At 39.8% G+C, this 22,604-nt stretch overlaps 2 protein-coding genes across 2 annotated transcripts in view; both read right to left on the bottom strand.

The window, feature by feature from the left end:
* Nucleotides 1-22,604, bottom strand: part of LOC133520217 (uncharacterized) — an 80,781-nt gene that overhangs the window by 40,538 nt on the left and 17,639 nt on the right. The window contains exons 2-3 of the mRNA XM_061854596.1: nucleotides 8,028-8,130; nucleotides 1,429-1,628 (exon numbers count right to left, since the gene is read on the bottom strand). Of these exons, the coding sequence (XP_061710580.1) occupies nucleotides 1,429-1,628; nucleotides 8,028-8,125 (298 nt within the window). The 5' untranslated portion in view covers nucleotides 8,126-8,130. The remainder of the gene's footprint in view (nucleotides 1-1,428; nucleotides 1,629-8,027; nucleotides 8,131-22,604) is intronic.
* LOC133520206 (uncharacterized) lies at nucleotides 13,984-15,327 on the bottom strand. Its single transcript, XM_061854579.1, has one exon. The coding sequence runs from the start codon at nucleotides 15,202-15,204 to the stop codon at nucleotides 14,311-14,313; it is 894 nt and encodes a 297-aa protein (XP_061710563.1). The 5' UTR covers nucleotides 15,205-15,327; the 3' UTR covers nucleotides 13,984-14,310.

Raw genomic sequence — 22,604 nt, 5'->3', positions numbered from 1 at the left:
TTATAAACGTCAAGCAAAACTCACTTTACTAAAAAATATGAAACAAAAATCAACCTTATTTCAGTAGCAATATGGTTCATTACGGCTATGAACTTGTGGTGGTAATTAGTGAGTTTTAAAAATAAATAAAAATAAAATGCATTTATTTCAGACAAACATGGTCCATATTTTGTTAGTACATCTTAAGAATTAAAAGCTATGACTAAGGTCACAGCTTAACAAAAAAAACTTAAATAACTATCTTAGGTACTAGAGATAAATGCAGAGAGGACCAGTGCCTTATCAGGCCACTGTCCCATCTGTCAGCCACGACGGTCAGGAGACTGTGGCGGCTGTCGCGCACCCTGCGGAGCGTCGCGGCGCAGCGCTTGCGCAGTGTCGCGTGGAATCCGTCCACATGTGCATCCGCGAACATGCCCGACGCACTGCAGTAGCGAGGCAGCCGCAACAGTACCCTGAACGCGTCATTATATTGTACGCGCATGGCGTTAAAAGCCTTTTGCGTGTACCGAGTCCACAGGCTGCAGTTTTGCTTGTCGCCTGACGATATATCTTATCTTATACCTTTAAACGAGCAATTCTTGTATATATATATGTATATATATTTCTGTGATCTCGGAAACGACTCGAACATTTCGCTGAAATTTGGTATATGGGGGTTTTTGGGGGTATACAATCTATCTAGATTAGTCTTATGTTTGGGAAAACGCGTGTTTTCGAGTTTTCGTGCGTTTTTCTTTCGACGCAGAATATGGTCGCTAAATTCGTGTTGCAGGCCACAGTCCGTCTGGTCCAGCGGGTTAAGACGCGGACTGCTAAACGAGTGTTCCGAGTTCGAATCTCGCCCGGTAACTAATTTTTGTTTTTTTTTTTAATATGTTCAAGTTTATATATAATTTTTTAATTTTTATTGTTTTAGACAAGTTTTATTTAGTAAAAAAATGTAGTTAAGATTATCACCACCATATTACAATAAATAGTTATAACCGAGCAAAGCTCGGTCGCCCAGGTACTATTTGTTTAAGTACCCACAAAACGAGCCTTATTAAGCTAACTGTGGGGCTTAGTCAATTTGTGTAATAGTGTCCAAATAACATTGATTTATATATTTATCGACGTTACGTAGATTTTTCCTTCTAGTTTCACTGGCACTGTTGGTCCAATAAACAAACATAGACAATTTTCTGTACATTACGCCGCGAAATGTACAGAAAATTGTCATTGGCGAGTTGATATATAGAAACCTGGTGTAGCTGCTCATTAGTGAGTGTAGTGACAGTAGTGACCAATAGGCTAGGCTTGATGACACGTTTTTATTAATGGTAACAGTCGATCTCGTTTGTTTGAGGATCTTAAGTTTATATGGAATGCATCGCATTAAAGACATACTAAAGCCTAGTGTCGTTAGTGAGTGAAGTATCCAGTTACCTTCATAAATATGTACAATGTTGGGATGCCGCACGGAGGACATGATCTGCACCTCCCGCCGGATGCGCACCAGGTCCGCCTCCGACTCGATCTTGCACTTCTTGATGGTCTTGATGGCGACCTCCTGCCCGGTTTTCTTGTTGATGCCCAGCTGGACCTTGCCGTACGTGCCCTGTCCGAGCTTTCTGACTATGTCGAATCTGAAATGTACATTATTCTTGTGAGAAAGCATCGTGATGCGTAACAAAGACACTTCCAAAGTGAAAAAAATTGTGTCCCCCCCCCCCCCCCCCCCCGTAACTTCTAAAATAACATAATGAGAAATCTAAAAAAATATATGATATACATTGCCATGCAAACTTCCACCGAAATTGGTTTGAACGAGATCTAGTAAGTAGTTTTTTTTAATACGGCATAAAATTAAAAAAAAAAAAAATCTTTCATCAAACCCATACGTGTGGGGTATCTATGGATAGGTCTTCAAAAATGATATTTAGGTTTATAATATTTTTTTTTTCTAAACTGAATAGTTTGCGCGAGAGACACTTCCAAAGTGAAAAAAAATGTGTGCCCCCCCCCCCCCTGTAACTTCTAAAAACAGAATGAAAAATCTAAAAAAATATATGATATACATTACCATGCAAACTTCCACCGAAAATTGGTTTGAACGAGATCTAGTAAGTAGTTTTTTTGCTCGCACTTGGCCGCTTTTTTGAGGGTTGGATTAGCTCGTGCTCAGATGCTAATTAGAATTATACGCCAGTGACAAAACCTTTTTTTGCAGGTATGAGAACGTGCGGTTTTACTTACAATAGACAGAGTTGAAAATTAACGACTATAGACGGTCTTCCTTACTGTGACCTTACTCAAATAAGAACACTTATAACTATAGAGTAGATAGTACTATCTATTCTATCGCACACTTTAGGAAAATGCGTTATTTGGCACGTTCAATCGGGTTCATGTTCTATCGACGGTCGGCGTCACGGCAATCTTCATATAGTCAAAAGTGATTAATGGATATCACTGGCAGCATTACGAGCTAGCAGGAATAGTTGTACTTCTCATGACCACTCAGTGTTAATAAATGCTATTTCTGACTGACTCTACACTAACGTTCTACTTAACCCTTTGACCGCCAAACACGTCACTGACTCGCGCGACGACAGCCCAATTTCAAACTTCGTGCAATCCGACAAGGTTCACGATGACGCGCCAGGCACGATAGGCGTGGCATTTAAAGGGTTAAAGCATAGTTTTTAATTCTAGAAACCGTCTAAGTCGCTGCGGACGGAAAAATAATCGAGTATAATGTCTCTAAAGAATAATTAACTTGAAATTAGTTATTTTGTCCCTCAAATAGATGGTGTGTAAGAACTCTGTTACAAGAACAGCTAGAGCATCTTAATCCCAGAGCTAATAATGACTAGCAGAAAATTACTTACTTGATTATTATAGGACAATTTTAAACATATCGACCTAGGCCCACTGTAAGCTTGTGGTGGAGATAGTAGACGACTATATAATATTCACAACTCAGGAACAAATATTTGTGATAAACACACAAATAAATGCCCTTATCGAACCCAGCTCCTTTAATTTCCTAGGCACGATGACTAGTAACTACCGGCTGCCGGATGAACGTTTTGTCGGTGCTGCTTCTATCATCAATGTCCTCTTATCCAAACTCAATGCTACAAGTGAAGATGAAGACGCACTAATGAATTTGGTCTGCGCTTTTCAGTTATTTCTGCAAGCAGCTGTCGTCGTGACAGGCCAAAAACCAACTGCCCCAGCGGCTGTTCCACGTGAAGGTGCTTCAAATTATTATTTTTTATAGAGGAGGCATACGAAAACGATTCGTCTGATGGTAACCAATTACCGTCGCCCAAGGGTGTGCACACCAGATGGGTTTTAACTAAGTGCGTCGCCGGCCTTTAAGTTGGGAGTATGCTCTTTTCTTGAAGCTCGTATCGGAAAGTCGGTAGATTTGGGAGAAGTAGTCAATGTGGAAGAGCCTATGTTAAAGTGGAGGGTAATAAGAGCGCGTGGGCGTTGATCGATAGCGGGAAAACGGCATATTTGCGGGCGGGACTAATACCACTCTGACAGTATGGAAACAAATAAAAGGAAAATAAATCACGGTTGAACTTTGATATGTGAGTATGCTCACAGATTATGAAAGGAGATTAACCCTTAAATGCATAATGATGTATATATGCATCGTATATTTGATGGTCCGTGGCTCAATATGCATATATTTTACTCATTTTTCCCTCAATCTATACAACATGACACATCTATTTCAATTTATTAAAAAGTTATACAAAAAAATCATGCATTTAAGGGTTAATGTTCGTTCGCCTACAAAGTTTCACACGAATAAATAATATTGTAATAAGTGCCGCAGCAAGCCCTGCCCCGGGTCAAAGATATTAAATCATGTATAGAGGAGGAAATTGAATAATTAGCAGTTTACGGTTTACTTTACATTGGACAGCTCTTAGCATAAGTACGTACCAACAAATTGCTAAAGATCATCAATTTCCTCGACCGTACAAGTTTCACTTAAGCTGCGACCTCGAGATGAGCCGACAGACACATTCCCGTCTATTTTCAGCCTTGAACCCAAGCAAGTGCGAATAGCTACGGGGCTTCACATCGGATTTACTATATTTGTATCAATTTGTCAGAGCTACTAAAGTGTGAATAATGATGGGTCGTTGGAGACCTATGTAGTTTAGAGAAATAATATTACGTATGCTGGTGAAATAAATACTCGCCTTGATAATATTTCCGTTACGACCTATCTCTAGTTTCTCTATGTGTGAAATATGTGGATTTATCTTTCGATTTCCATGTGTACCATCACTCTCCGTCCTAGCTATATAAATTGGTTGCTCAATGCGTAATAACCAATTGAGCTAGAACTCGAAATGGCTCAACAATCACTGAGCGTGACTGTACTTCAAAGAATCTATAGCATGAATTCAGGTTTTAATCTGGACTGGCAAAAATGATTTAATAGTAAATTACTACAGAGGCCGGGGCGAAAGGGGTTGCCGGCCGAAGACATATAAACGGCCGAGCGAAGCGAAGCCGAATAGGTCTGAGGCGGGCAACCCCATACTTCCCGCCGAGGTATGTATCGTGCTTTTCTCACACATGCAATGAAATAAACAACAAAAAATCAAAGTTTTATTTTTAAATAAATTATAAGTAAACAAGACAAAAACTAAAAGTAACGTATATTACTATTTCGCTATTTTTAACTCGGTTTTAATAGAAAACAGATACTTCATACATTTATATTTATTATCATGTTACTTCAAAAAAATACGAAAGCACGTTTCTGATGAAGGAACCTTTAGAATTGACACTTGTCATAGTTGTCAATTTTTTTTAATACATGCCACTATGCAGTGGCAGATTGTCATGATGCCTGTGTCACAAATTTATGTGGAATGGAAATTAAAAAAGAGGACTTTGCCGGCGGCTAGGCCTGCAAGATTTGTATGAAATTCCATTAACGACCTCTTGTCCTAACCGCACCTGAAACGTCATACTTCGCAGCCTATTGGAACAGGAAGGAACATAACACTAATATTTCATTGCATGTTTGAGAAAATTGATATAATTTTATGTGTAAATTATCAAATAAAGAAGGTAGATACCTAATATTGTTAAATATAGAAATAACCTATTCGAGTGATAGTGAACAAAAATTTGAAGTCTATGTATTTTATAATCGTTCGTAAGGAGTAAGGAGTCGTGCGTCTGCGTTGGAACTGACACGCACATACACAATTTTTTCCGTTTACTCTAAGCTTAAATATTTATCTATGCTTCTGCGGAGTTTTCCCTAAAATCTTCCTAATGTAAAACGATCTTGCATCTGTGCTGTAGTACCCAATTATGGTTACGATTACCTCATCGCAATACATTTAAACTAAAGTACCTAGTCATTTTATGTCAGGGTCGTCAGGGACATACAAACTGCCGTTAAGCCGTACGAAACGATTAACGGAAACCGATGACGAATATTAGAATGTCGGATATCGATGACGCACGGTGACGTAGGCAGTAACAGTAACCTTTACGCCCACGGGCGTTCGAGCGTAGGACGGGCCACTCACTTTCAACATTATATTGGCGGATGGTATTTCAACTTCGAGCTGAAATGAGCGCGTTATGAGAAATATAAGTCTAGACTTATTGTCTTACTGCAGGCACATACAACATGTTCACCTTCTCACAATAAATCGGATGTCAGGCTAATTGATCCGTCGATTGCATCCACCTCTGACCCTTGTGATCTGAATGGATAGTGAATTGATATAGTGCTGTCAGAACATTTCAGGCATTATCTTGACTGTTGGAAAGTACATAACAACACTAAATAACACAACACAAAACAGTGTAAACAACACTAGATGGTGTTGTGTTCCTGCCGGTGAGTAATGTTGCCAGAGCTCAACGAGGGTGGGGGGGGTTAGGGTCGGCAACGCGCATGTAACTCCTCTGGAGTTGCAGGCGTACATAGGCTATGGATAGTGCTTACCATCAGGCGGGCCGTATGCTTGTTTGCCACCGACGTAGTATTAAAAAAAAGTTTGCAGCCTTGTGGATTAAACGATAAAAAAGATCTAAATATTTAAACTTTTTAGACATGCTGTCCGTTACCCTTATAGTTTACGGACGATTCATTTTATCCCAGCACAAAAAAATAGTATCTTAGAAGTCTTACGGGGGACGAGGACAACTTATTCAACTCAATGTTCTTAAACAAATGATTTGACCGAGACATTAGTGACTTTAAAACTAATATATGACTTGTAATAAACTTTAGTTAAATTCTATAAAGTAGCTATATTTAACAATCACTTGCGCAAGTAAACGCTGGGTGTTGCTACGTCAACGCGGCCCACGTATAAATGTGAATGACCTAACGAAATCTAGACGATGTCGTTCTGTGCTCAGGAAAAATGTATCGAAACAATAAAATAGAATAGTATTATCATTTTTATGGCTTCGAGACATGTATTGGCTGTGTGCGCGACAACGGCAATAGCACCTGCCTGTAGGCGGTTTTTGGACACATAATAAATATTTGATACTATATGTCCGTCAGTCCGGTCCCATTGAGTGTAGTAACTAGTGACGTAACAGCTTATGGACCATTTAACAAACATCTTATTAATTCAGGTGTTTTACAAACAGTCCTCTATGCCGAGGTTGCATGGAGACGGAAGACTTATGAGTGACATGAATGTCTGTTCATGAGTGTTCCTGTCGTCTCATGAGTTATCCTGGAATGCGGAGTAGCTCCATACAGGATAAAACATTTTGGATCTTCGAGACTCCCTGAGGTCCTACTCAACATCAAAGGTTTGATAGGATTCCTTGAGACGTTGGGTTGATTTTTCTAGCTAGCCCAACCCCCCACCCCCTTCATGCAAATGAGGCGCCAGTCGTCGAGTTGCGAAAACGTACCCGTGCTACAATACAATAGTAATATAGTAGTAGTAGTATTTATTTAATACAATAGTATACAGAAAGCCAAATACGTAGTAAAAAGAAATGGGCTCACAATATTTTCCACGTAGTTATAATTTCCGTACCACACACTTCGCACATAGCCACTGCACTGCATACATCTAAGGTTCCAGTAGCAAGAGTGTTCATGATAAGCGAAAATAGTATGTTCGTGCAATCGGCAATATCCGATAGAAACAAAAGACGTCGTTGCGTCGTAAGGCGTCAGCCGAGCAGAGCCTTATGAAATCAGTATAAAGGAGCTTTACCTCTGTTTGAGCCGCAGCCGGTGGTCGTGCAGACGGATGTCGCCCGTGTTCTCGATGCCGTTTATGACGTTGGACCCCTTGTTCTTTCCCACCACCATCGTGACTGCAACAACGAGTAACAGGAGCTTTACCTCTGTTTGAGCCGCAGCCGGTGGTCGTGCAGATGGACGTCGCCCGTGTTCTCGATGCCGTCCATGATGTTGGACCGCACTTGTTCTCCCCCACCACCATCGTGACTGCAACAACGAGTAACAGGAGCTTTACCTCTGTTTGAGCCGCAGCCGGTGGTCGTGCAGATGGACGTCGCCCGTGTTCTCGATGCCGTCCATGATGTTGGACCGCACTTGTTCTCCCCCACCACCATCGTGACTGCAACAACGAGTAACAGGAGCTTTACCTCTGTTTGAGCCGCAGCCGGTGGTCGTGCAGATGGACGTCGCCCGTGTTCTCGATGCCGTCCATGATGTTGGACCGCACTTGTTCTCCCCCACCACCATCGTGACTGCAACAACGAGTAACAGGAGCTTTACCTCTGTTTGAGCCGCAGCCGGTGGTCGTGCAGATGGACGTCGCCCGTGTTCTCGATGCCGTCCATGATGTTGGACCGCACTTGTTCTCCCCCACCACCATCGTGACTGCAACAACGAGTAACAGGAGCTTTACCTCTGTTTGAGCCGCAGCCGGTGGTCGTGCAGATGGACGTCGCCCGTGTTCTCGATGCCGTCCATGATGTTGGACCGCACTTGTTCTCCCCCACCACCATCGTGACTGCAACAAAAGTAACAAGATCTTTACCTCTGTTTGAGCCGCAGCCGGTGGTCGTGCAGACGGACGTCGCCCGTGTTCTCGATGCCGTCCATGATGTTGGACCTCTTGTTCTCGCCCACCACCATTGTGACTGCAACAACCAATAACAACTCAATAATGTGGGCAATGAGTACCAACTCAACTAGGAGCCTAGTTAAGATGACAATTGTACATCGCCTAACGTCAAATGAAAAGTAAAAATGTGGATGACAGATGTTATTACGAAAAGTCACGTGATTATTTTCATACATTATTTATTTATTTAAGAAACAAACAGTATTTTATAGTTATATATAGCACAGGAACTTTTCTTAAAACTAGACTTACAGTTTCCTTAATGAAAATATTTTAACATCATGCTTATTAAGTAGTTTCTACATAGTAAAACAGAGCTATTTGTGCGCGCAAAAACAAAAAACAAACAAAAGAAAAGAAAAATTATGAGAATAAAAACATAAGAGCATTATAACAACCTTATGGTATTGTTTAAAAACTGAAATCTCAAGGATTTATTATCTATCAATAAAGAAATTATAAAAAGCAGTAACATCTAATACTGAGATTATTTCTTTATAGCGCCAATCTAAACATTTGGGTTATTAATTATTACACTGCATAGATAGTGTTTTAAATCTATTAAGTTTTGATTGGCGTTTTCTGTCAACGATTGCCATCTTGGCTATTAAGCCCTCTACTGTGTACACTTTATTTCAGAGAAATATCATCTTCGGCACGTCCTTTAAGTAACCGCTAGGCGGCATCCATTATTTATAGAAATTGAGAAGATTGGCATTAAAAGATTTGAAAGACAGATTTGTTTATTGGACGTGTTTCAAGTTTAGTGACAAATTATTTTATATTATTCGCAGCGTATCTCACTCGCAATAATTATTTAAGTACGAGCGAGATGTACAACTGTAAATTTTGTCAAAACTATATCAAAAGTAATTTGACATTTTCTAGTCGGTTTCATTTTCCCATTAATTAAATAAAAAAAATCACTGACTTTTCCAAAGTGATGTTACGTGTAATTAATTATTATTCATGTTCCAATATTATAGATGATGTGCGATCAGATTAGAGCCAGACCACGCAACGTTACACGCGAAAACGTAATATTGTCATTCGCGGGAAAGTCGGATCATGTTAATAGCGATAATCTACAATTGTGTCAAGTTCTAATTTAAATGCTGCAGTCCATGATTGATGCTCAATAATGTATTCCGACTGGACTGAAACGTAAGTTTAAAGGTCGGTTGCACAACGTGCACAAAATTGTCTGTCACCGTTATAAAGTTCCCTAAATATTATTGTATGAGAAGTTTCATAGTTCACTGCTATAACGCAGACAAGTCCAATAATTTTGGTTGGTGCAAGAGGCCTTAAGATTTGTCGACCTATGCGACGGTGCGTAAGAATCACAATTCGCAACCGGGTTGACTGACTCCAGAACCGCGACCGAGGTAAAACGTGCACTACCGAAACACATGTCGGGAAAACACCCGACCCTCGTCATCGCAGGACTCACGGCTCGTTAGCGGTGTCATTGCATAGCTCACGCTTATAACTTGGCATAGACACCACTTTTCCCAACACATTCATATCGCATACTAATCGTCTCGAACAAACCGGCTCTCTAATCTCGGTTAGTTGTTAAGCTTTTCGAGGTCTTTATTAACCTGGATAGGCTGCGATACACGTTACTCTCCCATCCCAGGAGACTCGTGATTTATTGGCTGGCACTAGCTGAATGCTAATGACAATTTACAATTAGTTTATAAAACCCAAAGGAGGTAAGAATGTACGACCTATACGCAGTTGTTACGTTTTATGTTTGAGATGGAAGGGTGCGAGGCGCCACGGCGCGGAACGTCCGATTTGAGAAGCAAAGCATGTCGTGCAATACCGTCGTGAAATTATGATAATCGGTGGTTCTAATTCATACATTAGTCGTACGGATAACGTATGCATATTGGTTCACTGGCAGACATGGAAGGAATACGTTCGATACACCCTAGTAATCGAAGTGCCACACTAAACACTGCTATACATACTTCCATTCCGACTCCCTGAAGTAATTTTACTTATTTCGTTTGTTATCAAAATACGTTTAAACCGTTGAATTTATTTAAATCGGACTTGATGTAAAAATAATGAGAATCTCCATGAGCAAAAGCTCTTTTAATTTTTAATTCCATAATAAAGTGGAATGTAGTGGACAGGTTATTTTTTTAATATTTATTTATTTTTTATTTACTGTCAATCTTCTTGATAAAATGAGTGACGGGTGGACAGGACAACCCGTAAGATATGTCTTATAAACGTTCGTAAAAGCAAACCTAAAGCGTTTCTCGTAAGTACCACATTCATACAATATATTACATTTCTCGGTACCAACGACAAAGGCCACCGAGTCCACACTGAAAGAAAATGTCTAGTTTGTATTTCAAACACGTGCTGCTTTCATCGCACCTTATATGAACAGAGTAAACTTCACTTCAAGGGTACAATGTCGTGGAGAATTAGAGACTCGAAGTCTACGAATTCTACAAATTGACTGCAGAAGTCTGTCTTGTCTGATAAAGTAAGGACGGACGCTAAGCAAGAATAATTTCGTACATTGATCCGCTATTTTCTATCTCTATGGCATACGCATATTTATACATTGTATTGCTGCGCGGGACAGCATTATAATTATACATTGTATTGCTGCGCGGGACAGCATTATAATTATTCATTGTATTGCTGCGAGGGACAGCATTATAATTATACATTGTATTGCTGCGCGGGACAGCACTATAATTATACATTGTAATGCTGCGCGGGAAAGCATTATAATTTAAGGTTAAACAAACTTACCTGAAGTGAAGTTTGACCATAATTATACGAGACGTTACATCCGAAAAGATTTATTGTCACTCTGTAGTTCACTCTCAATGTATCAGGCATTGCACATTAGTTTAAAGCTTGAAAATAAAATAAAAAGTACTTAAATGACTAACTTCCCCCCACTCCTGCCCCACCGACACCTGGTTCTTGCGCCCGAGTTCGTGTCATTGTTTTAGAGATTCCTAAGTGCCATTTTTGCGACAGTTTTGGGTGTCATTTTTTGAGACAGAAAAAAAAATTCAGGGCAGGGCGGGTGATAAATCTTTTCGGATGTAACGTCTCGTATAATTATGGTCAAACTTCACTTCAGGTAAGTTTGTTTAACCTTAAATTATACTACGACGTTACATCCTCAAGATTTATTGTCACTCTGTAGATGTTTAGCGCCGAGCAAAACTGGCACTTAGGGGGAAGCAATAAGATCAAATAAAATAAATGTATGTGGAATCAAATTTGTATTTTTGAATTTGGCATTAATTCGTTAAATGACATACAGTACCTATTGCAGTAAACTAATATTAGGCTAGGTATCTACCAATCAACTACTTATATCACAGTATTAAAATATGATTTTAATCATAGGCCCTAATTACATACGGCCTCTGCAAAAAAGTGGCTATCGTCTTCAGTTATCGGCCTATTATAAAACTTTGCGAATACCAGAGAGTTCTTTGACCAGCCAGCTGACTTTTTGATAAGGTCTACAGATACCCCTTTTCGGCTGGCTGCTGAGGTAGAAGCATGACGACAGCTGTAAGCCGAAAAAACTGAAGTATCTATTCCGCTCGCTGCCAATACTGATTTTATCCAACGGCTAATGGTCGAAGAACTCGCATTGTGGACTGGACTTTTTGTTGTTAAAATCAACTTGTCTGTTTTTGTTAAATGTCTAAATTGAGTGGTCTTTTCCATATATGCAATTAGGCATTTAGCGGGACATATCTCGACCTTATGAGGAAAAAATGGAATAATTAGCCGGGGCATAGATCTGCCCGGAGCTGAAGTTTTAATAAGATCACTAATTACTATTTCAATATTCTTTTCATTTACCTTGATATTGGCTAAGCTAATAAGGGCTAGCGTCTGCATACGTTGTCCTGTAGACAACGCAAGAAGAGCTACCAACTTTTTTGTAAGTTTATCTATAGGCAGGTCTTCATTAGGATGCCAATTACTGACTTGCTCTAGAACTAGATTAGGGTCCCAGGTTGCCTGGTATTTTGGTAACGCCGGTTTTGTTTTAAACACACCTTTTAGGAACCTAGCGACCCTTTCATCCTCACTGAACTTTTTTCCCAATATCAAGGAAAGTGCAGAACGAAGTGTATTTAAAGTGGAGTAACTTGCTCCGGCATTATATTCAGCCGTAAAAAACGCAAGAATATCAGGAATATTCGTGGAATAAATATTTATGTTACTTTTTGAACAAAACGCCCACCACTTTTTGTACCCACTATTATACTGATTTAAGGAGTTTTTTGATAAAGATGATATTAAAATATCAATTGTGTCTTGATTTAGATTTTGTCTTCTAAAAGCCTCCCGGATAATAGTGACGCCACCAGGGAAAGGCGACTCCAGAGAGGATGTCTCTTCCTGAAAGGAGAAAGTAGCAACTCAGGCTCGGGACTGAAATATAACGGTTTATGTTTAGAGAGCTTCATGAAAATTGGGTACCAGGGTTGACTGGGCCAGTCAGGAACGACCATTACACCCGTAGCTTTTTCATTTATAATTTTTCTCAGACTTTTGAGGATAAGTGAGAAAGGCGGAAAAGCATAAAAGAAAAAGTTAGCCCAGTTTTGCGTAAATGCGTCAATATCAAATGCCTCAGGGTCGCGTTTCCACGAAATGTACTTGAGGCATTTATTATTTAATCTAGAAGCAAACAGGTCAATTTCAGGAAATCCAAAGGAACGAGTAATTTTTTGAAATGCGACGGCAGATAAGCTCCATTCGGTATCAATATTGCGATGACGAGATTCTTCGTCTGCCTCAACGTTGTCTTTGGATTTAATATATGACGCATATATGTACAACTGGCGTGACTCGCACCACTGCCATATTTTTCGTGTGATATTATTTAGGTGAATATACTGTACTCCGCCAAATTTGTTTATGTATGATATGGCAGTGGTATTGTCAATGCGTAGTAATATTTCTACGTTGTTAAGATTTCGAGCAAAGCATTTTAACCCATTAAAAGCTGCAAGTAGCTCGAGGAAATTTATGTGCCTTTTAACCTCCTGTGGGCTCCAAAAAACCTCCGGTTCTTTCACCGTTACAATATGCTCCCCAGCCTGTCAAGGATGCGTCTGAGAAAATTTCTAAAATAAAATTGCCTTCTCGGATTGGGTTATATGACGTTAAAATTTTATTTTTCCACCATGTAAAATCGGGTTTAAGGTGAGCACCAATATTAATAAGGCTATCATAATTATCTCCCGCTTTTTGTAAGGCAAGAAATTTGTCACGCTCTAAGGGTTTGGTGTAAACCCACCCATAAGCAATCGCTGGACAGGCTGAGCATAATTGCCCCAAAAGCTTGGCGAAATCACGTATAGTGATTGATTTTTTATTGTGAGTATGTTTAAGGCAATCTAAAATCTTTTTTCGTTTCTTATTTGGTAAACCTAAATGCATATTAACAGAGTCCAATTCAAAACCGAGGTAAGTCTGAACTTGACTAGGTATTAATTTACTCTTAGTCTGGTTAATTACAAAACCTAGATTTTTTAATTTATTAACGGTTTACCTAAACATATTATATCATCTAGGTAAATAGCTAGTACGCAGCCCTTACTTCTTAAAACCGCCATAACTGGTTTAAGCAATTTGGTAAATATATATGGCGCCAAAGAGAGGCCGAAAGGTAAGCACTGAATATCAAAAGTCTTTCCCTGAAATTTGAATCTCAGAAACTTTTTGCTTTTATTGTTCATTGGGATCAAAAAATATGCGTCTTTTAGGTCTATAGTGGACATAAAACAGTTTTTTGTCATAAGCTTAGTAACCGTTCGCACATCTTCCATTTTAAAATGTTGATGTATAATATGTTTATTTAGGTTTTTAAGATTAAGTATGAAACGATTAGAGCCGTCCGGTTTTGGAGTAAGAAAAATACTAGATAGAAACTGTCCAGGCATATCTTTACACTCGATCAACGCGCCTAAGGCCTTTAATTTTTTAATCTCGCAATTTATGTTCTCAATTTCGATTAAATTAAAAATGTTATTTTCCGGAAACACATTTTGCATGACTGGGCTATTAAACGGTATGACTAGTCCTTTTACATAGCTTAAGACTACCTGGTCGTCGGTAATGTTACACCATTCTTTATAGAAATATTTTAGTCTACCCGCATGGGGTATATTTACCTCTGTTAGGCTTTTGGGGTCTTGTTGGGTGGCTTGCGCGTCGATGGGGCTTGACGATCGGGAACTGGCGGACGGTACCGCTGTTGGTGGGGGTAGCGCGGTCTCGGCCCACCCTGTCTCGGTGCTCGTTGTAAATGATGATGTTGGTAGTATGTTCGGGGTGGGCCCCTCCAGTTTCCCTGGTTGGGATATTTCCTAGACGTAGATGCGATAGCGTTGACATCTTTACGCTTCACTTGTAGTCCCGATGTTTCCGCTGTTTTTGTGGCTTTTATTTTTTCCCCTAGGTTTGCGCCAAACAGGTAGGTATCCCTTTTTACGTCCGATATTATGGTGACAAACTTTTTGTCAAGAGTTGTGGTTATGAGTTTTCTTCTCCTAGTGGTCTGATCGTGATGAAGGTCTAGGAAAATTTGGCTAGCTTCCGAAAGTTTCTTTAATATTTCGACTTTATCTAAGTTTTCTGTGATTACCGCAGAAGCTAGATTTGTGAGCTCCGAAATGCCGAGGCCCAGTTGGTTTTGCTCTTTTTCTAATAACTTGTCACGGTATCTGACTGATTCGTTAAGCACCGATATAATCTCTGGATTTAAAATAGGGGCTTTAGCCAAACGAAAGTTATCTGGTATGAGGTGTTTTTCAGGCAGTTTTTGCTTTACATCTTTCTCTAGACCATCAACGAGTACCCGGCCCCAACGTTTAGAGATCTCGTCAGGTATTTTTGGCCCATATATTTCCTCTTTTCCTTTAGGGTCTCCTAGGGCCTCTAATATATCAGACGGTAACGTTTGTGATGTATCGGTTTTGGTGCTGATAACCGGATCAGCTGATACCGGTTCATTGACGTTACAAGGTGTGTCAGAATTAGGTGCTGAGCCCACTATCGGTGCAGGATGCATGATAACCGATTTGGGTGTTGTATCGGGAAGTGAGTGTTCCGAATCAGACCACGGTATTAGGGGCACTTCATCTTCACTACCTGGATTGTTAAGGTAATTGTAGGATTCTGGATAGTACCGATCGTAATCATTATATTCTGTAAAGGCGATAAAAATATTTTTAGTCTCTGAACATAGGCTCGCTATGCCGCTGGACTATTAGTGTTTTAAAGTCACTGGGTATAGGCTCGCTATATCGCTGGACTGAAAGTTTTGAGTCACTGGGCATAGGCACGCTATGACGCGGGACTGTTTGTTTATATAGGCATAGAATTGCTCGAATAACCTTTTAATACTTTATGTTATGACCTTAAACTATTTATTATGTATCACCCATGTTATTCAATGAAAAAACTAAACAATTACTAAGTATAATGTTAATTTTAGTAAAGAAAAACAACGAACACTGATAAGACGGCAACAATACAAAGGTCATAAAAAAGAATCTTTGTTTATGTAGGTCCGTTCGAGTTCGAATCGAAACATTAAAATCTAGGGGGGTAGATTATATTCCTTCCGCATTCCATAGTATTTTCTCATAGTGATAATTAATCATACGTATGATAGTTTAAGTTAATTACCTACTTAATATTGTTCTAAACAAAGAAAGGCACTAACCTTCGTCTGTTCCCGAATCTGATGATGAATAACGGTTGAGTCGATCTTCTAATCGCCTAATCTTTTCTTTTAAATGACGATTTTTATCCTTCCGTTTACGTTTTCCCATTATATCAGATTTTTTTTTTTGATACTAAAAAAGGATACGACTTTACGAAAGATAACTATGTTACGTAATACGATGTTACAATGCCCGCACAAAGAAAGAGAATGACACGAACTCGGGCGCAAGAACCAGGTGTCGGTGGGGCAGGAGTGGGGGGAAGTTAGTCATTTAAGTACTTTTTATTTTATTTTCAAGCTTTAAACTAATGTGCAATGCCTGATACATTGAGAGTGAACTACAGAGTGACAATAAATCTTGAGGATGTAACGTCGTAGTATAATTATAAATTGTTATGCTGCGCGGGACAACATTATAATTATACATTGTATTGCTGCGCGAGACAGCATTATAATTGTACATTGTATTGCTGCGCAGGACAGCATTATAATTGTACATTGTTTTGCTGCGCAGGAAAGCATTATAATTTTGCGCGTACGGTAGAGATAGGAAATGTACTCAGTGTCCTTATTATAGGTGTTTTTAGTAAAACCGAAAAGTTTACCTAAAATTAGCTCTAAGTACTATAAAGACCTGTGCAAAGGCAATATTACGAGCGAATTATACCACTTACAAGAAGTATACGAGGGTCATGCCAAAAGAAATTAGATACTCAAAAGTTACCGACTTTATTCTTTATTACAGCTATCTATTTTTTCGAAGTAGTCACCGTGAACACGTATACACTTTTCCATCCGTCTAAACCACTTAGAAAATACCGATGACCACTCTTCTTTAGATACCTCAGAAATTTCATAATTATACGCAGCCAGGGCATCTTCTTTGTTCTCAAATCGCCTTCCTTTTAATTTTTCTTTAATTTTGGGAAATAAGTAAAAATCGCAAGGGGCTAGGTCGGGGGAATATGGCGGGTGGGGCAAGATAGTCACGTTTTTTGAGCTGAAATAGTCAAGTGTTCTAGCAGAAGTGTGAGGGGCAGCGTTGTCATGGTGCCAGAGCAGGTGCTGAGTTCCCGATTTCGGCCGCTTGTCACACCAAGCTGACAGTACTCTGGGGGCACAAACTGTCACATACCATTCAGAGTTGACTGTCCTTTGATCTTCTAGCACTATCGTAGCAATATGTCCCGTCTTGCAGAAAAATGAGGCAATCATTTGTTTTTGTGTACTTCGGGTTCGGCGACATTTTGTTGGCGTCGGCTCATCTTCAAAACACCATACTGTGGACTGCCGCTTTGTTTCGGGGTCGTAGTTATATAGCCATGTTTCGTCACCTGTAAGTATATCATATACATTTTTTTTCTCGCCAGCGTCGAATTTATCTATCATAAATTTGCACCAATCTACGCGGCGGTCTTTTTGCAAATCGGTGAGTTTGTGCGGCACCCATCTTGAACAACGCTTATGAAGGGCCAGATGATAATGAATTATAGTTTGCAATGCTGCTGATCCAATACCCAGCTCACGCTCGAGCTCTGCATATGTAATTCGTCGGTTCGCACGAACATTTTTTTCCACAGCCTGTACGTTTTCTTGAGTGACTGCGGTTGGCGGCCGTCCGGTCTTCGCCTCATCTTCAAAGGTCTCTCGTCCCCTTTTAAATTCAGCAAACCAATTAAAAACAGTTGCACGTGAACAAGCAGACTCGCCAAAAGTTGAAACTAAAAGTTCAAAACACTCTTGAGGTTTTAAACCTTTTTTAAAATCATAATAAATCATAACACGAAAATCACGTCGAGTGAGCTCCATTGTTGCGAAAATTTCCCTCCAAAATTACCCAGAAAAAAAATAATTAAAAAAGGAATCCTAACATTTTCCGAGTGTTCCATATTTGAATTTATTAGCAAATAACCTACCTTTACAATGGTGTATAACTGGCCAGTATCGATCAAATGACCATAGAGTATCTAACTTCTTTTGGCATGACCCTCGTATTGTAAGTGGTATAATTCGCTAAATAAGTATATTTATTCAGTATGTAGACTGAGATACGGAAAGCTAAATAACTGACATTGATATTGAACTCATTATTTTCAGACTGGAGTAACACTAACATGAATAACCACTCGTGTATTTTTGACAGCGGTTCACACCCCGTCGCGTGTCGGTTTTCATTAGGCCGCGTAATGGCCTAGTTGCCCCTCGTTTACTCCACAACATGTTTATTTACAGGCACGTCTTTGGGGACGTCCACCAATGAAGACACATCAATCTTCCTTACAGACGAATGCCACAATGGCGCGTTAAGGTGCCGTAGGTTCAACAAGCAGTTTTTGAAAAATGGTAGCTCTTTTTTTTTCATAATCCGGTTGCGAATATCAATCTTAAGATTCTTAAGGCATTTCTCTAGTAACTCCACCGATTCGAAGCCTGATTAAACAACTTTCTCCCGATAGAAAAAAAATACGAACATTGGTTTCGTTAATCGTTACGAACAAAACACAGTGAAAAGTTCGTAACGATTTTTGCATAACAGCAAAAATATTAATGGTATTGCTTCTAAAGATGCACAGTTTTATTCGCGATAACCGCGATCCCGGGCACGCACGGCTGTCCGGTCAGTGTTTAGCGAGCTGGGACCTCTGCCTGAATTCACGGCACCTTAAGCTGGCTATACAATATACGGTGCGGTCTACCCGTGCAGACATGTAGGTAGGTGTAGCGTGTGTTGATTCACATCAACCGCACACTGGAACGACGCCTTACTTGTGGATAGACATGAGAATTTTCTGTTTTGAACACGATAACTTTTTATTGTCCTAACAAAAATCAATGTAACGTATATACGTTCTTGCTAGTCTACGCCCCACTTAAGTACATTTCCTAAAACTTTGTTTTACCGTAATGTGTTTTAGTTACAATAGATTTTCTTAACCAAATTAAACTTTTGGGTAAAGAGCCTAACCTAAGCTCTTTTTAGACTCTGAGTCAGGAAACTCAGACACCGGGCAACTTTTCAAGAAACACTCGTTAACTATACCTATTGGGTTAAAAATAAATAAAAAATTAAGAATAGAACAAAATAGGTCAACTTTAGGCGTACGAAGACACACATTTTTGGCGGATTTGAAATATGGAGAAACACTTGTTTGAAGAAACAAATAGCCGTCCATCATCGCTGCCATTTCCTACACCACACTAATCAAAGCAGGTTAAAAAATGCTAAAACTACAAAAAACCTACGGAGTAAGAATCAACAGAAATAGCTATGATTCCCATCCAAGTAGTCCAACATACATATCCTAGATAGGTATGTAAAGTAAAGAAATAAGTTTTTAACAGATTCTATTTCCAACACAAGCTATTATCATCATATCACTTCAGTTTCCTTTGGGAAGACATAACATATAATCAAGATGAGCCTATACCTACTCAATAAGATTGCGTTGTTTCATTACAGCGTTCCTACCTATATGACAATACCTATATTTCACTTGTATTTTGTAATATTTATTTACGTAATAGATATATATAGAGGTATTACAGTAACTGTACAAATACTAAGCTAAATTAATAACTAGATTAAATCTAAAATAGGCCCTTGAGGCATTGTACCAAGGATATTTTAATTATATTGTGCAATACTGTTTCGTTTTGTTATTATATTTTTGTAAAAATGTGTGTAACTAGTTTGTAAGCGATTTGGTGCAGATACTGTTACGAATAAATAAATATGAAATATTTGGTATAAACCTAGAAAAGCTATGACAAGCTTCATATATCCATCTGATCCCTCCACTGAGCATGTGAACTTAATTGGAGTAAAAGAGAAAGAGCTCGCAATATGACTTTGATTCGCGACGCTCGAAGTTCGGTGTTCGCAGCAGACCTTCTGACACGGGTTGCGGGACACAGAGGACTTACCACGAACACCGAAGTTCGCAAATTGCGGGCATCTTTCTCTGTCACTCTAATTACGCCTTAATTGGAGTAACAGAGAAAGATGCCCGCAATTTGCGAAGTTCGGTGTTCGCAGTAGGCACACTGGCACGTGTTGCGGAACATCAGTACCCTGTAAATTCGTAGTAAAAGCGTAGACAGGACCAATGGCTTTATTAAAGTACAAATAAGAACCCATTTAGCGTGTGAGTCAGCAGCTTGGATTGTTCTATTCGCGTCCATCGGCTAACTCGGGACTCTTTGCCAAATTATAAAGTTTACGACAAAAATATGCATAGAACTGCGTCATCTCGACGAGTTTACGTGGCTACGGACAGACAGACGGCCTGTACCCGTGTACTGACTAGCTTACGATGATAAATAACTGTGTCCACGGCTCCGCATGCGTGTCCTTCTGTCTGTTTCATTATATTCATATTTGACGACCGGTCTGGCCTAGTGGGTAATGAGCCTGCCTATGAAACCGATGGTTCTAGGTTCGAATCCCGGTAAGGGCATTTATTCGTGCGATAAGACGGATATTTGTTCCAGAGTCATGTGTGTTTTCTATGTATTTAAGTATTTATACATTATGTTTATCGTTGTCTGAGTACCCACGACATAAGCCTTCTTGAGCTTACTGTGGGGCTTAGTAAATTTCTTATTTCCATTATTGCACATATGTTGTTACAAATTATTAAAGTATCACATGGACCCTGACAGGGTATAGCAAGAATTTGTGTAAGAATGGCCAATATTTGTTTATCTATTTATTATTTTTCCTCTGGGACCAGGGACTGTATTTCCATATATAAAATAGCCATGTCCATCCTCAGAGCTTAAGCTTCTACTTTCCACAATGGATTAAGTATAATAGGTAACTAAAAGTGTACATTTACCGGTATTGAAATCCAGCGCATAAAATCCAAGGAATCATTGGCGGGCCCCGCTTGTCCCCTACGCCCTTAGCGGCGCACGCCCTCACTTCCTTAACTCGAAATTCATAAATAGTCTGCTATATACTTAACCAAACTGGACTTATGTCAAAAATAGAGCACGTTCAGTATTCTTAATGTAGTTTATTGTCGTTATTCGCTTGTTGTATACGACACACTCTCTGCAAGCTACAAGAGTCTACGTTTCAGGTGAGTTTTAGTCCACATTAAACACTTTATTACAATGGTATAAGGTGCAGTATAAAACATTAACACCGTTTGTATATAATACTTTGCAAGAGAGACGTATGATGCTAATGGCGTGTTCGTTGCATTAGTATTTAGAGTAAGTAGGCTGCAACTCGCGTTGAAAGACTAGATCAAAGTCGTAAACCTGAATCGTGTTGGAATTACTTTCGACACAGAGTAGGCAGTGATCGTGGGCAGACGGCACCAAACTGTAACGTGTTAGTTATGATGGATGCGGGGTATATCGTGCGTTATTCGTGCTTGTGCCGGGCGGGGATAGGCACAGGCAATAATGTCATTAATATATTACATATTAAATACGTACACCTTAAGCAACTACAAATACGAGTAAAACTTAATTTCGACCAAAAATGTGCGAGGATGCGTAGCGTGCGGGTTGTGTTCGTTAAGAACCAATAAAATCACTTCATTTGTGTACCTCACTCAGCGTGCAGAGATTCTATGGGTTCTTAAAAACACATCCCTCGCTACGCATCCTCGTGCGTATCTGGTGGAAACGCAGCCTAAGCAGACTAAGTATTGTCACATATCTTAGAACTTCCACAGCTCATTTATCAAATTTTACGCTACTGGGGAATAACCTTCGTTAATAATAGTTAAGCGAACTTTTACTTGGAAAATGATGTACGTCTGTTTTGTTATACAATGGACCTTCCAAAGATCAGTAAGAACAGACAAAGCTATGATAAAGTACCCTAATCGTCCGTCTCGCCTGTGGGTGTCGCTCAACACGACAACCTGTGAATTCCTTCTTTGCATCTATGTTATAATTTATAAAACTCCCGTGAGACTCGAACATTAATAATACGTGAGTCAGTGTTGTCAATGATAGTCTAATCAAAGGATTCATCCATTCTTCGGTCCACCAGACAAAACTGCGTGAACGTATTATTTTTAACCAAACGCAAACTGTCTAAGGAAATGCCCTAATCACCCGTCTTGCCCGAGGGTGTCGCGGCACGCGGCACGCGGCTAGGGGAATGATCCTTCTCGCCGTATTTATAGCGCAGACGAGCTTCACATAGTAATCCTGAGGTTATTCCCATTCCCATCCCATAGCTAACTCTCTCTGGTCGACCTAGGTACCTACAAGTAAATAATGGCGACGCTACCACGTGTTGAATTTTATGAGTTAATTAATTACATCAATACAGACTGCTAGTGATACATCTATCTTGATAAAAAAACACTCGGTTGGAGAAACACAAATAGATCTAAAAATCTAAAACTATTTAGAGGTGTAAATGTCTCTAAGTGTCAGAACTATTGAAATACAATTGCCTATTGCCTGAACTATTGAAGACTTCCGAGTAGAATAATCAGTACGTGAGCTGTGCTAGCACACAGCTTCTAAGGATCTGGAGGTCACGTTACGCTGGCTCGCTCCCCCGGCTCGCGGGGGCGACGGGAGTGGAGCTGGCCGCCCGCGCCGCATTTTTCTGGATGTGGCGTTATACTCGTACGTCAGTGCTGTGACCGTGGCGCCACAAACATTGACACCCATCTTATAACTGGCCTAGATTCCGCGATCGTAGCGATCATTTCAAACAAAAGGGTTACATCGCAACGGTACTAACATTAGATTCGGAACAAGCT

This window comes from Cydia pomonella, chromosome 7 (genome assembly GCF_033807575.1).
Source record: "Cydia pomonella isolate Wapato2018A chromosome 7, ilCydPomo1, whole genome shotgun sequence".
Classification (NCBI taxonomy): domain Eukaryota; kingdom Metazoa; phylum Arthropoda; class Insecta; order Lepidoptera; family Tortricidae; genus Cydia; species Cydia pomonella.
This window is presented reverse-complemented; position numbering and strand designations above follow the sequence as displayed.

What these genes read in the sequence shown, in the direction of transcription:
- LOC133520206 (XM_061854579.1), bottom strand. Translation starts at nt 15,204, where the DNA reads ATGCATCCTGCACCGATAGTGGGCTCAGCACCTAATTCTGACACACCT.